We start from the raw sequence: 14,831 nt of genomic DNA, 5'->3' as shown, positions 1-14,831 counted from the left end.
TCCGATATTATATATTATATTATATTATAAACTTCTCCCACTTCCTTCTTAATCCATCTGGCCACCGTGTGCTTTTCTAAAAAATCTCCACATCCAGGCCCTTCTCTCAAATCCTGAATCTTCATTCCAACTATGCACTTTTCACTTTATTTGTATTCTCTGAGATGTCCCTGCTTCCAAATTCATAGTTAACATCCATATTTTTTGCTAACAAAATTATATTTGGGGGGAAATAAAACTGTTACTTCCCCCCCATCCCAAGACATCGGTGTAAGATTTATATTGTTTGTTCGCATCTAAAGTAAAATACTACAATAAACTAGGGAGCATGTCTATAAATATATATATATATATATATATATATATATATATATATATATATATATATATAGGGAATACACATTATATAAACATCCAGACAGCAAAAAAAGTAGCAGCATAGCCATCAAGGAAGACTGTGATGACAGTTCCATACTTAGAAGTGAAAAAAAGACTGGTGGTGCCGAACAGCACAGAGCAGGATGCAATCATGATGGCTTCATGAGTTCATAATGATGCGCTAGAGGAGCTTTCATATTGCACTGGATTGGAGACTTAATACTGAGAATATGTAGGAGAAAGAGAAAGTTGTGCAACCTCAGCACCTTCTCCCCATGCGTGTTGAATTATGACCACAATGGAGCAAAAAAAACAAGAAAAAAAATTAAAAAGTAGTGCAGATAGGTAGCAGCAGTAGATTTGAGGAGTTATGTTTCCTTATCGTCAGTCTTACAGAGAGAAGATGCTGCCAAGTGGTCTCTCAGTATGGCAGCAGACTGTCCTTCACTGCAAACAGCAGCAGGATGAAAAAAAATGTGGCACACACTTAATTTCACTGATGACACTGATGATGGGTAGAAAGGTGCACCTGATGTTTTTTGACATGTATCAACTTCAAGTGATGGAATGAAAGATTGAGCCTTAGATAATGTCCAAATGTCCATAAAGCTTGAAAACAATACCCGGATGTGCTGATGTTTGCGCTTTTCAGCATGTGATTTATCGTCTCCTCTCTCAGCACAATGCTTCTTCTTGTGTTTATTAGCGGGCCTCTGTATTACTGTATACAATGACAGTAAGATGCTTTATGAAAAATTATATTCCTCTAGTTACAATATCAGATCTTCACTACACAATTATCGTGACAAAGTTTTCACAATATTATCAAATCTAACAAAAAAAGGCATCATTCGAGTTCAACTGTTACTTTGTTATTGTGCATTTTGTAGTTTATTAAAATATCAATATTTTATTTTGGCCCCGAGGCCGCCTCGTGGTTGAGCTGCTGGCCAGGAGTAGTCTGCTGACTTGTTGAAAGGTTCGTTTTTTATTAAGCACTTTAGTTTAGTGTATGACAAACCGTTTGACAAAATAGTCTATAAAAAAACAAGAAGAAAAGCACACAAGCAAACTCAGACAGATAAACAGTCCTTTAATGTACAATAATAGTTAGCTGTTTTAGGAATCATCGTATATCACTTCAGATTGTTTAACATTTGTTATGCTTTTTCTTTGTAGAGGCAACCGAGAGTTGGACTAAGGGGATATAATTCAAATTGATTGTAAGGCACAGAAATACTTCATCATTGCCTTTAAAAGAAACAAATGTAAAAAAAAATTCAATACAAAAATAGTCTATTTTCCTGTTTTACAATACTGTCGTCTAACTGATGGGATCAGATAATAAAGCAGGTGCAGTGTTCTGACACTGGGATCTTTTCCTCATGTGCCGCTCAATCATCAAGTCAAACTCCTGTCTTTCCCTGAAGTGAAAACAAAACAACAGTCACTAATCATATTCAGTATTGAGTGTAAAAAGGTTTAACTTGTTAAACTCTTACCTGTTACTTATGCATCGTCCTTTCAGGTATTTTTCTTCTGCCTTTTTTACGGAGACATTGTCCACCCCAGCTATGGCATAGATGATGGCCTGCACAGGACAACAATCATCTCACAACACCTGTACCACATAAACTGTGAATTGTATTAATAACAGAAATGACTGCTGATGAAAGCTTAAGCTCACCTCAGGAAGAAGCACGTCCAGGACAAAGGAGACATGCTCCATGGATTTCATCTCAGGCAGGCAAGGGGCGGTGGCCTCGGCCCCGGCGTAGAGGTCATTCAGGTACCTGTAGACCTGGTCCAACTGCTGGTCATCTTCCAAGTATATGTTCACCACCCGTCTCCGATTGGCACTTAGAAAGGAGCGAAGCCATCTGGACTGCTGCTGCCCACTGATCACAGCCTAAGGAGAGCGATACAGGAAGGGTAAATTTAGTCGACCGGGGATGGGTGCTCATCTTGCATCATCTGTTTTAGTGCTACAGACAGAGCCTGTCAAAAGTGTTTTTTATTTCTTAAAACCTAACCAGAGACAAAGTCTGCAAATTAGCTACGGCTAGAAGACTTATATACAATGCATTGGTAATGTACATAGGTACATGTAAGATATTTATTCCAATGAATAATTAAAATCATTGGTTATAGTTCAACACAAAGAACTGGCTTATCTTGTGAAATTGCATCATGACACTGACAGCACATCATTCCTTCATATACCTCCAAGTAAAACATCTAATGGAATCGAGTGTTTGCTAATACAAGAACTACAAGAGCAGTACAATAGGCTCCATAAATCATACCAGAAGGCGTTCTTCCACCAGGCGCTGCTTTACGATGAAATGTACGAGCTTCTCATTAGCACGGTTGTGGGCAGCATGACTCCGGTCTGGCAGCACCCTCTTTGAACTCCTGCTGACCTCCTCATGCTGTTCACCGATGCTGTTATCCTTATGATCATCACACGGCATCTCCGTCGAGTCACTGGCGATGGATAGTCTCTCTGAGGCTGCCTGCGGGTACTTTCTCCTCACTGGATAGCCTGGAGTAGTTAAAGACCGGCGGTAAAGAGCATCGTCAGGACCAAGAAGGGCTGCAGGTGTACTTAAGGTTTCAAATTCTGTGGTGCCATGTTAATGAATGTCGTACAAGGAAACTTACTCATGTCATGAGCAATGTACTCGATAAAGGAGGCAGAAAATGATCCACAGGCTACAAAGACAAAACATGATTAGTACTGTGTGTATGGTGTCAGAACAATATATACAAGGCATGTAAATATCACCGTCCTTTATCCATTTCTTTCTGCATAAGCATCACATGGACTTACCAATCCGTATTCTGTAGTCTGTTATGAGCTCCAAGGACCACTCAATGGCAGCATCATACTTTTCTTTGGCTTTACACTACAACACAATCAGTATGAGAGACTGTCAGGACAACACCATTTGTAGAAAATTGAGTGTATATTTCATGAGCAGTTCTTACCACCAGCTCGGTAGCTTCTTCACAGCCAAAAGGCTTCAGGGTTTTGAGAGCCACAGTAAACCTTCAAGAACACAAAACATACAACTAAAAACTCCTGATGATTTTTTAAAAATTGTGCCAGCAATTTACTTAAATATCTTGATATGTGCAGCCAGGGTTAAAAACATCACATCAGACAATACAGGTTTTTTTTTTTTTACAACCACATCTAGTTGCACAGGATGCACCATTTTGAGACACGGCTGCTGCTGATCCCCAATAGCCTGGTTCTCACCAAGATCACAAAGTGTGATCGGCAGAGACACTATGGCCTAGGGATCCTCACATCCTATATATATATAAGTGCAGAGGCATTATCCAACAAAGCAAGTGAGAGAAATGCATTTTATTTCCTACCCTTTCTTTTGGGGAATCAATGGGTCATCAATGAATATGATGCTGGCTTTTTTCTGCTTACGGTTCACATATTTTACCTGCAGAGAAGAATTGTACGGAATTTAAACAATTAAGACAACGGGTCTTTTTTTGAGTCACCAATAGTTCAAACTTATAATGGCATTTCCCTGGTGAATGTCATCTACCTGAAGTTCATGTGAGAGTTAAACTGCATAACTATACTTAGCATAGTGTGATGTATGATGTATTGTTCCATCTAAAAGTGTGAGCTTATGAAAAATCATTCATCCACACAAGTTTCTGAACTCACCAATGCAGGCCAGAATGGATAATTTCTATATTTGTACCACACAAACGCTCCTGTTGTAATGGACGGGGGCTCTGGAAGACAACAACAATCCACTTAAAGTTGACAGCATGTGCATACAATCCAGTCCACATCCGCTGTAGAGGTTAATTACATTCAGTCACTGCAGCCTCTCTCACTTTTGTCCACCTGCATCAAGAAACTGGGAAGCTCTTCCTCCTCATCCTCCTCACTTCGCTCATCTTCCTGGAAGGACAGAGATGGCAGCTGTTCCTCATGGTGACTCAGCTCTAGTGACAGATCTGAAGACAGCAAAGACTCGTCTTTTGGGAAGTGGGGGTGTAGAGGAAAGTGAAGCAATAACATTAAATATTTTAAATATCAGGGGTTATCTTCAATACTGGTATATCGCTACACTCCTAGAGAAGACACTACCTTGCTCTGCTGGATCAGGCTTCTCCAGCTCAAATCTTGGTCGAGAGTATTTGGATGACTCCGTAGTGGTATCCTTCTGTAAAGCCCCTGTCGCCACTTTCCGCTTCCTGCCTCGCCGACACTTGGCTGGAGGACTGTTGGTTATACTGCAGGTCTGCGTTGGCTCCTTTGCCACCCTTTTTCTAAGTTGTCTCGGCTGGGCAGCGTGAGCCCTCCTGTGTTTGCTTTGAGATTTCGATCGGCAGCATGTTGAATCCGTCTCTGATGTCTACAACAGAACACATATCAAAAGGAGTTTAAGAATATCAAACATTAACTGTGCATGCTGAACAACCAGTGGGTTCAAAGTGCAGAAACAATATCAGTAACAACACCTCTAACTGGGTGATGAGCTCAGTGTATTCCACCTCCACTTGTTTTGCTTCAGGAGGAGAGATGTTTGACAGGATGTCAGTGGAGGAGTTGTGGACTGGTGTGGAGGTCAGACGGGCTTCTTGTGTCTGTCCCTTTCGTGGCCTGCCTCTTTTTGGAGTGCTTGGTAAGGAACTAGGAGTGGACTGGCTGACAATGGCATCATCACTGCCTGGCACAGCATTTGATTCCTCTGTGGCTTGAGATGAAACAGTTTCTGCGGTGACTCGCTCTGTCGGTTTCTTATTAGGTTCCCTTTTTCTTGTTCTCCGAGATACACCTGAAAGATCATACACAGCGGACTCTCAAAAGCCTTTTCAATTGCTTACAGAATTCAGAGGGAAATGACAAAGATTACATGTTAGGTTACCTTTCATTGTTGTATGACTTGGTGTAGTCCTTCCCTAAGTTCATTGGATCAGATGTGAAGTGTCAAAGTATGACATTCATCAGGGCTGATTTCTTTTTTTGCCTGGGGCCGACAGCTGATTGGCAGAAGAGAGAGAAGGGAGGGTTAGGAAATATCTGACTGACCTAAAACATTTGGGCCCTATCAAGTAGTGTGTGTTTCCGCGCTACTGTAATGCCATGTAAGCATTGAGATAAACACCATATTACCATTCATTACATGCGTTTGTTTATGACAGGCAAGTTCCCCAAAATAAACATGAAAGCCTGTTGCCACGGAAGCTGGATATAAACCATGCCATGCAAATGAGCTAGCGCTGCTAACTAGCTAGCTTTCTTTCACTATCTCAGTACCTTTGTTGGGTAGTTAGAAAGTATTGTGTGTAATACACGAGTTAACACGGTAGTTGGACAGACACTAGATGAAGCAAGCAAGCAAACAAGGCGGAACACCATCTAGCTTGTGTATGTAGCTAGCATGCTAAATTAGTAAACAAATGCACCCACAAAAATCCTGAGCAATGACAGAAGCGACTGATGTTTATTCCTGACACATATTACGTGAGACAACAAACATAAAACACTTATTGAAGTTAGTTTTTCACACACTGCGGGTAATGTGTCAGTAAGGTTATTAATGTTTCTCTCTGTTACAGCTGTCGATAGGCATCACACATGTAATGCAATGCAGGCCTGAACCCTCGATTTTTACCTCTGGCAAAACTAAATAGTAATTGTATATATATAACTAGCCACTCACCTCAAAATGTGAAGTTTCACCTTTAGTTTGGAGCTTCAGTAATAGTTAAAGATTGAAGGCATCCTCGTGCCTGCACAGTCACTGCTTCACGCGCACTGATGAAAGACAGACCTCCAAAACTGCGATTAAATACCAAATATTAAATATACGTTAGTGAGATCGAGGTGTCGCACAACCATGTGAACAAACCTTTCATACCAATAAGTATTTGTTGGTAATCGTAAACCAGCCTAAAAGAAAAATGTACTGCCACCTACTGCACTGGAGCGCGTGCACGCAAATACTCGGAATTATTATAATTGAAAACATAGGACAAGAAAAATCCAGCTACACAAATGATGTTTAGTTTTCCATTTTCGTATCTTTCCCTATAATGTTTTCTTGTTTAATTGCTTATGGGGTGGTATTTCCTCTTCAGACACCTACAAGCAAGAGAGGAACTCTTGGGTTGAGCATTGTGTGAAACTGGTTTACCACTAAAGAAAATGCCTCTGCTCAAACTTCACCGCCCATCTTTGAATTTGACCTAAATTTTGATCTCAACTACACGTCTGTAAAGTTTTGGAAACTGCATCTTGCACGGTTGTGACGCTATCATGGTCACGCAAAGCTGTCCACAGACGGACTCACAGACCCACAAGGTGGAAACAATACCAATACAAATGTTCCTGTTTTTCTAACTTTGTTTTATGATCTCCTTTGGATTTTATACAATACAATGCATATATTTTATATCATACTGTATGATAAAAGATCTCATAACATCCAGCTGACAAATATCCAAATATCTCTGTAAATGCAGAGTTAAAACTGCAACCCAAGTTGTATCCAATTGCAGTGTCCAACTTGCTTTGCTGGATGCCTGGATGTCTCCAGCAATAACTTTATGACAGCAGTAGAGGGCACTGTGTAACCATTCATAAACTACTCTCTTTTACAATACAGTGGTTCTTAAGGGACTTTATGCAGGGGTTTCTCCTCCAATACAAGAAGACATTAGAAGTTAAAGTATTACTGCTCTAATATTGATTTTACACTCCTCCAAATGCTCAAATCTTAATCTTACATTCTTATCTCTTCCTACATACATTTTCCTTGACATGGCATAACGCATACGCTTAATTCAAAGGAAGCACCAGCCAGGTGAACCTTTTGACTGGGATTTTGACTGATAGAGATGATTGCAGCTCACCTGTCTAAAGGGCACGTGGGTCAAGAAAAAAAGAAGTTACTGCAGAGGCCTATAAATCGAGTGAGTGCACATATGTAATGTTAAAAATTGAGAGACAACACTGATCAATTGCAATTGCCTGGTTTGTCTACATCCATGTCCAGTCCCCAACTCAATGGCGACCAAGCTTCATGCAACATCCCTCTGTAACTTGCTGCTTTTCTTCTTCATCATCTCCTCCATCCCCAAAGGTGTTAGTAGCCTACTTTATTAAAAGAGGCAGTGCCCAGAGCCATAGCTTGGATTTAAAAAATCCTGAGTCCAAGTTCCTCCCAATGCACTCACTACACTTAAACATCTAACCTGACACCAAACAATGAAGTGAATGTTTCGGTTTTTCTAATTTCATTAATTGAGTTGAATGTTACATTATATGTTCTGTAAATTGTATTTACATAAAGGTCTATTTGTTGTTTCTTTGCTTTTTTACACTCTGTCAGCAACACAATTCTGATGGGGAGATAATACCTGTGGTTGAGTAAATTTAATTATCTAGAAATACTTGGTTTTTCCACTTCACACAGGCAGTAGTCTACCTGCCACTCAGCTGGAACCTCTGGATGTGTATTGGCCTGTGGATTATGAGGGGCAGGGTGGCCCCGCCCTCATCCAGATGTGCGCCTCTCTCCTGTCTCCTCAGTCCACTGCTGGCTTCAGCAGAGTGCGGAGCCTCGGGAAGTCAACAGGAGGGTACGGATAGTAACAAGTATAAACTACGAGGAACTGATTCCTTTAGCCGTGGTCTGCACCAGCCAGATCTTAATCAATCTAATGAGATCGTGACTTTATAGGTAGCCCATGACACGGAAATTGCACCAGGGGGGGGGATTTTGTTTTACCTGGCCAGCCTCAGACGCAGAGCTGATGGAGAGAGGCAGGGCTGAGTGCGATGCCAGTCCGGAGCGCTGTTGAGCAGAGAGCCTCATTCTGCGCAGAGCAGACTCTGCTGACAGGGAGCGGTCTGCTTTCTCGCACGACCTGTGTGAATTCTCAGTTGTTTTTTTTAAAGAAGTGATTCGAGGGGCTTTATCCAAAAGGAAAATCAAAAACAAAACCATCCATGATTTTTTTTTTGTTTCTTGGTGACGGAATGGGGATATAACCGGTTTCCACATGAATTTGAAAGTGGCGTGAGGTTGCCTCCAGATTGAGAAGAGCAAACTGCAGGGACGTGTGGTTAATTGAAATCGATCCGGTGGTCTCTTTTTGAATGTGAAGCAGCAGCAGAGGTTCTTTCTCCTCTCCTCTCCTCCCCCTCGTCTCACCTCCAACATGACTTCACTGTCGGGGACCAAGGAGAGGTCTGTGAGCAGCCGGAGCAGAAAATATGGGGTAGGTTATTCATTGTAGTAACCGAGGGGTGGACACACCTCTGTTACCTATAAGCCTGGTAAACACAACAAACTTATCATCATTTGAGGGATGCATGCACTTCACCTCTCACTTCCATTCGAACAGGAAACTGTAGTTTGCTCATCTTTTTTCAGGCTGACTCAGGAAAGCTTTGTGCCATTGCTGTTAATTAAGTGCTTTGTGGAGATCACCGTTCTCACATCACTGCTTATTGTGTCACAACAGTGGCATGTATTTTCACTGACATATCTCCCACATCTCTTAATTATCACTATCTGAGGTATGAGCAACCAAATGATATTACACTTACACCTGTGTCACTGCATACCTCCTACAGCCTAATTATTGTTAATTGATAACATAGGGTTGGCTCACATTGTATCCACATCTTCACTTGGAGATGATTAAGCATTCCCACCTATCAGCCTACTCAATGCTTCCTTATTATAGCCCTTGTTAGGGATTAAAGTAGCTATAGTACCCAATCTCTCCACCCACCACCACATCAATGGGTCTGCTCTCTCTGACTGGATTTACCCAGCCGCAAAAGATCTACTTTTCAACTCCTTGTGGCTCATTTGATGTTTCTATGTGGCCGTCTGAATAGAGAAAAATAACATAGGTCTCCACACGGAATATGACTTAATCCTATTTATATGGTAACAGAAGCACCCAATATGTTGCCTGCCTTAACTTGGGTTGTAGCAACATCACAGTAATGGCTTAACATTGCTTCCTGAGTGTGTGTTTTTAATGTTTTGACCATTTGATTTAATTCCCCAATGTTAGTTTGGACTCTGTGTCTTCCCATTGACTGCCTGCCAATTGCCTGTGTGTGTGCGTGCGTGTGTGTGTGTGTGTGTGTGTGTGTGTGTGTGTATGTGTGTGTGTGTGTGTGTGTGTGTGTGTGTGTGTGTGTATGTGTGTCTGTGTGTGTGTGTGTGTGTGTGTGTGTGTGTGTGTGTGTGTGTGTGTGTGTGTGTGTGTGTATTGGAATGAGATACTGTGACTACTGTCTATGTTTAGCTTGTGAGTTTACTTCCGAAACAAAATATTCACCATTGATCAATTGTTAGCATAGGTTATGCATGCAAATAGAAACTGGGAGTCAGGTTCATTTGCTTTTGATTCTCTCATGAATTTCAGATATATGTTCATTTGTCAGCAGACCTACAAACGAATGAATCCTTTATTAAATTCAACAGAAATATGTAGCCTACTGAAAATAGCTAGGTGGTTTAGTGAACACAAATTGTTATTTTGCTTTACAGGCAAAATGCAAATAGCTTGACTTTAAATTTGCATTACGTTTGTATTGTAAGCCAATACTCCTGTGTTTTTCCTGCTATGACATATCAAAATATCTGCCAAGAAAAAGGCTTATTAGTCAAGTTTCTTCTTTTAATTTTCGCAGATGCCCGACACTTCCCCGACTAAATCTGCCACCTTTTTCCCGGACACATGGTACCGAAAGACCTACGAGGAAAACTCCCGCTCCGGCACACGCCCCGCCCCAGAGGGTGCCGGCTCCATGCCAAGCTCCACAGGCACCCCATCCCCAGGATCAGGAATCTCCTCACCAGGGTCCTTCTCTGGATCCCCGGGAACCATCTCTCCGGGTATTGGGACAGAATCGCCCGGTTCTCTTGGTGGCTCCCCGGGTTTTGGGACAGGATCCCCGGCTTCAGGCAGTGGAAGTTCCCCTGGTAGTGAAAGAGGGATATGGTGTGAGAACTGCAACGCCAGGCTGGCAGAGCTGAAAAGACAAGCACTGAAACTGCTCATTCCTGGACCTTACTCCAGCAAGGTAAACACTAGATTGTCTGCTTGTCTTATGGTGTGTATGAATGTGTGTGTGAATCCTATTGCGTGCTTTTTACAACGGTTCTGTCACCCAGTGGTGAGTTGGTTATGCTCAGTAGCACAGCCTCCAAAAATAAGTTGTTCCTTTATTAACTGTGGCATTTGGACGGTGACACATATTAACTTGGTTGCTCATGAAAGACAGGGCCTCTAATCATTCCCTTGCTTACTGCGTTGATGTGTAGTCGGGGTTATTGTTCTCATAAATCATAAGGATGCTGTAATTTGTCCAACTCTCATTTGACCAGCTGTGGAAAAGAGCAGAGACTGAACAGCCTTTGGGATTTAGGATGATTATTGTATCTTAAACTGTTAATCAAGTACTGACACAGTGCCAACATCTAAATAATAAATGACACAGACAAGACTATTTAGATTTATTTTTCCTGGAGTTCTCCAGTTTACCTGATTGATCCAATCACCAACATTGATGAGTTCACTTTGTCCTATAGTGCTTTTCTCCCTTCAGGGAATATACATGATGGATTCGTGAAATTGACCACTTAGAGCAGATATGAATCCATATAGATAGATAGATTGCAGCCTGTTTCTAATTTTATTTGACTTAATCCATAGAATACATTTTAATTCCATTAGTTTCAGTGATTGTTAACCGACAGACCATCAGCCCCGGAGTGGTGTGAGATTATTTATGATATATATAATTTTTTGTGAGCTTTCGACACACTGATTAGCCAGCCTACACTCAACAGTTTTCCACCTCATGAACGATTAAACAACTAAAGAAACCTGTGCTAACGACAACCAACAACCAATAAAGCAGTTGTACTTGAGTTATATAAACATGATCATAGAGAAAACTACATTTCAGTTTTGGAATCGGTTTGGACGGTAGAAAATGAGTGGTTATGCATATAGAAAGCGTGGAAGAAATATATTGAAAGTCCTCCTTGGCAGGGCTTTTGACCCTGCATAATTTTTAAACATGTTGCCTCTGGGTTCAATGTTCTTCTGCTGCAGTTGACTGGATTTCATGCAATGGGGCCGCACATCAGACTTGGAGTTAATTGGTAACAAATTGGCATGTATTATACACCACGGGGCTAATAAAGTGCATCTAGTGAGCGGGAATCAGATATAGGGCTACAGTGGGACAGAGAGACTTACTGTACAAGCAGTAAAACAGAGACAGAGGTCCAAACTGTGGATTCTCATTAGCTCTACATGACAGTTGGATATAGTTAGGAATGGTGGGTGTTAATGGGGACTGTCGGTGAGAAGACCACTAATTAAAAGGTTATTTGTGAGGTTGGGCTTAGTTCCGGCTGATTAGAGCTTCCCCGCTACTTTATTGTAGTGTAGAATAAGCACAGGCACATACGTTACACGTATTGCAATAGGTGGTGTACTGTATGTCACTGTGGAAAATGTATCTGCATATAACGTTAATTGAGTTCAGTATATTTTTAACAGCTGCAGATACAGAAATTGGCTTTAAAGTATCACCGAACCTAGAACACAAAGCTATGGTATGCAGTCTTAAAGAAGAAAGAAGAAATGGGGGGTGTGTACACAAGTGTGTGCTATACTTTGCATGCAGCACACTGGATATTATCATAGTCATTTCACTGTCAGAAGAGAGAACATGGTACATGGTATAATTTGTTGACTTAAAACAACCTGTGAAGGTCAACCACAAATTAAGATGCACTGCCTGTTACCCAGCAGGCTTTTCTTACAGTGAGGTGAAGAGTGAACTCACCTATACGCAGGTGTTTTGTGTCCGGTGAAAGCTGAACTCATGTCCTTGGTGAAGCAATGTGACCTAATAATCCTTCTCCTTCACCAAATGTGCCAGAACAGCACTTCAGCTGAGCGTGTGTGTGTGAGTGTGTGTGTCTCCCTTCCTGTTGCGCTGTCAGCATGAGGCCCCATGTTATTCCCACAGGACACTGGAACATATGTGACCCCTCACAGCTAGAATAAAAACACACATCCACCAACCGATCCACCCCCCCAACATACCTCTGAACCATGTAGACCTGTCTCTGTGCCTGGATATGAATACATGATATGTCATGCTTGACCCATGCTAACCACACACACACACACACACACACACACACACACACACACACACACACACACACACACACACACACACGTTCTCACTCAGGGCTGTTAATACTATGCTAATGATGACCTTCACCGGTCTTACTGCTGAATATTTAACTCTTTGGATGTCTGCAGTCTGTGTGTGTGTTGTGCTTGTCAGGATTTTAGCAGGTTTATGTGGCAGTTTGTAAGAACCAGAAACAATCACACACATACACATATATTCAAATGTGTCTATGCTTGAATTAGATGAGCATCTATGCAAACAAAGTGTTTTTTGAGCAGTGTTTGTTTACTGTCTATTATATGTCATAGAGAAGGTATCCCATTCATTAAATCATTCAGGAGAGGTCTAACACAGATATAGCATCTGTGGGTTTGTTTTTATGATGTGGCTCAAATGTTATCCTCAAATTAAACTGAAATCCATTTCAGGTCATATTGTCCATATATGTACCTTTATTACTGCTGTTAGTCAGCTGAGAGAGAGAGAGAGAGAGAGAGAGAGAGAGAGAGAGAGAGAGAAAAGAGAGAGAGAGGAGAGAGAGAGAGAGAGAGAGAGAGAGAGAGAGGGAGAGAGAGAGAGAGCGAGAGAGAGAGAGCGAGAGGGAGAGAAGCGAGGAGGGAGAGAGGAGAGAGAGAGAGAGAGAGAGAGAGAGAGGGAGAGAGAGAGAGAGAGCGAGAGCAGAGAGGAGAGAGAGAGAGAGAGAGGAGAGAGGAAGAAAGAGAGAGATGGATAGTGAGAGAGAGAGAGGACAGATCTAGCAAGAGATAGAGAGAGAGAGCAGATATATAGCAGAGATGATAGAGAGAGAGATAGAGAGATCCTATATATATCTTATACATCGATATATCGATATATATAGCTAGAGAAACTACTCTCTCTCTCATTTCGACGTCTCGCTCGCTCTCTCTCTCGAATCTATCTCTAGATCTCCCTCTCAGTCTTGCTCTCTCTATCTCCCTCTTCGACCCTATGAATCACGGAGATCCTAAGAAGACAGAGATAATAAGTACATCGAGCGCTAGATACTCGCTAAGGACTAGGCGAGAGAGAGAGCTGCCAGAGGGATTAGAATGAGCAGAGTAGGTTAGGCGCACACGCAACGAACACGTTAAAATGCACACACACTTGTTTACAAAGGACCTGAAACCACATCTGGCTACACAGCTGTACTTCACTTACGGCCTCTGTCCCTTCTCTACTGGTGTTGTATATCCCTGTGTATGTGTATTCATCCCTCATATCCACGCCCAAATCATAAATGGATGCTGGGTGATCTCTTTTTTGGTTGGTCCAGTTCAGCCCAGGAAAATGGGTCACTGTATATGTGTATGTATGTGTGTGTATGTGTGTGTGTGTGTGTGTGTGTGTGTGTGTGTGTGTGTGTGTGTGTGTGTGTGTGTGTGTGTGTGTGTGTGTTTCAGTGTCTGTTTCAGATCAGCTGAAAGTCAAAACCATGTATGTTTATAAAGGGAAACATATACTGTTCCACTTCAGCCATAGAAATGAAACCAAAAAAGGACATGTTTGTGAATATATTCACTCCTCAGGACCTCTTGCTGGCAATTTGAGATTTATTGAGATTGCTTTCATCTGTTCTGATTCTTTGTGAGGTTGTAGATATATATTATATTTATATGCACTTAAAATGTTTATAATAGCAGACCCATTGACGTGTCTGCCTAGATGTGGCTGTACATTAAACAGCGGCCAGCAGCCTACACAGTGCGTAGATTTAGGACTTTTAAAGCACGTTATTAAGGCTGGGATCATTTCCTCCTTTTTGTTTTTGGCCAAAATGGTTGGCCAACTTTAGTGCTTGTTACTTGGAAAGCCAAGGGTTGTTAATCAACAACTATTTAACTCTTTCTTTCTCTGCTTATCCTTGCGAACAAACCAGCTTCCTTGTACAGTTTTATCTTGTAACCATCATAAACATTCACAAATAGCCTGGTGAGTATAGCTTTAAACACTCTTTTGTCTTGCGTCCAGAAAACCTCACACCAAATATGAACAATTCTGGCTCCATGTATTGTAATTTGAAGTGTTGACTGTAGTTGAAGCAGTATTATTTAGGAAATAGTGAGCCTTCTAGTGCAGAAACAAGTAGTTGTTTTATCCCAATAGTCAATAAAAATAAAAGGAATCAATAGCAACGGTTATCTATTAATCATCAGGGTTTGTCATACTTTTGCATCGGTGGATGGTACAGTGCAGC

The 14,831-nt window shown here is 41.5% G+C and overlaps 2 protein-coding genes across 3 annotated transcripts in view; one reads left to right on the top strand and one right to left on the bottom strand.

Annotated features, from left to right (window-relative positions):
• Positions 1-1,414: 1,414 nt before the first annotated feature.
• LOC115023945 (PWWP domain-containing DNA repair factor 3A-like) lies at positions 1,415-6,323 on the bottom strand. Of its 2 annotated transcripts, none has more exons than XM_029455322.1 (14): positions 6,087-6,323; positions 5,289-5,403; positions 4,882-5,198; positions 4,508-4,775; positions 4,252-4,374; positions 4,076-4,146; positions 3,766-3,842; positions 3,370-3,430; positions 3,212-3,287; positions 3,043-3,093; positions 2,685-2,923; positions 2,066-2,287; positions 1,881-1,969; positions 1,415-1,802 (listed from the first exon to the last, which is right to left on the bottom strand). In XM_029455322.1, exons 2-14 carry the CDS (start codon positions 5,293-5,295, stop codon positions 1,703-1,705), a joined length of 1,701 nt encoding a protein of 566 aa, XP_029311182.1. In that variant the 5' UTR covers positions 5,296-5,403; positions 6,087-6,323; the 3' UTR covers positions 1,415-1,702. The 2 variants fall into 2 exon arrangements, with proteins under 2 accessions (XP_029311182.1, XP_029311174.1); XM_029455314.1 differs by having other exon boundaries at positions 4,252-4,395; positions 6,087-6,318.
• A 1,665-nt stretch (positions 6,324-7,988) lies between these two features.
• Positions 7,989-14,831, top strand: part of kif26ba (kinesin family member 26Ba) — a 116,688-nt gene continuing 109,845 nt past the window's right edge. The window contains 2 exon segments of the mRNA XM_029426042.1: positions 7,989-8,649; positions 10,085-10,477. Coding sequence (XP_029281902.1) covers positions 8,590-8,649; positions 10,085-10,477 — 453 coding nt within the window. The 5' untranslated portion in view covers positions 7,989-8,589.

Source organism: Cottoperca gobio, chromosome 3 (assembly GCF_900634415.1).
Source record: "Cottoperca gobio chromosome 3, fCotGob3.1, whole genome shotgun sequence".
NCBI lineage: Eukaryota > Metazoa > Chordata > Actinopteri > Perciformes > Bovichtidae > Cottoperca > Cottoperca gobio.
This window is presented reverse-complemented; position numbering and strand designations above follow the sequence as displayed.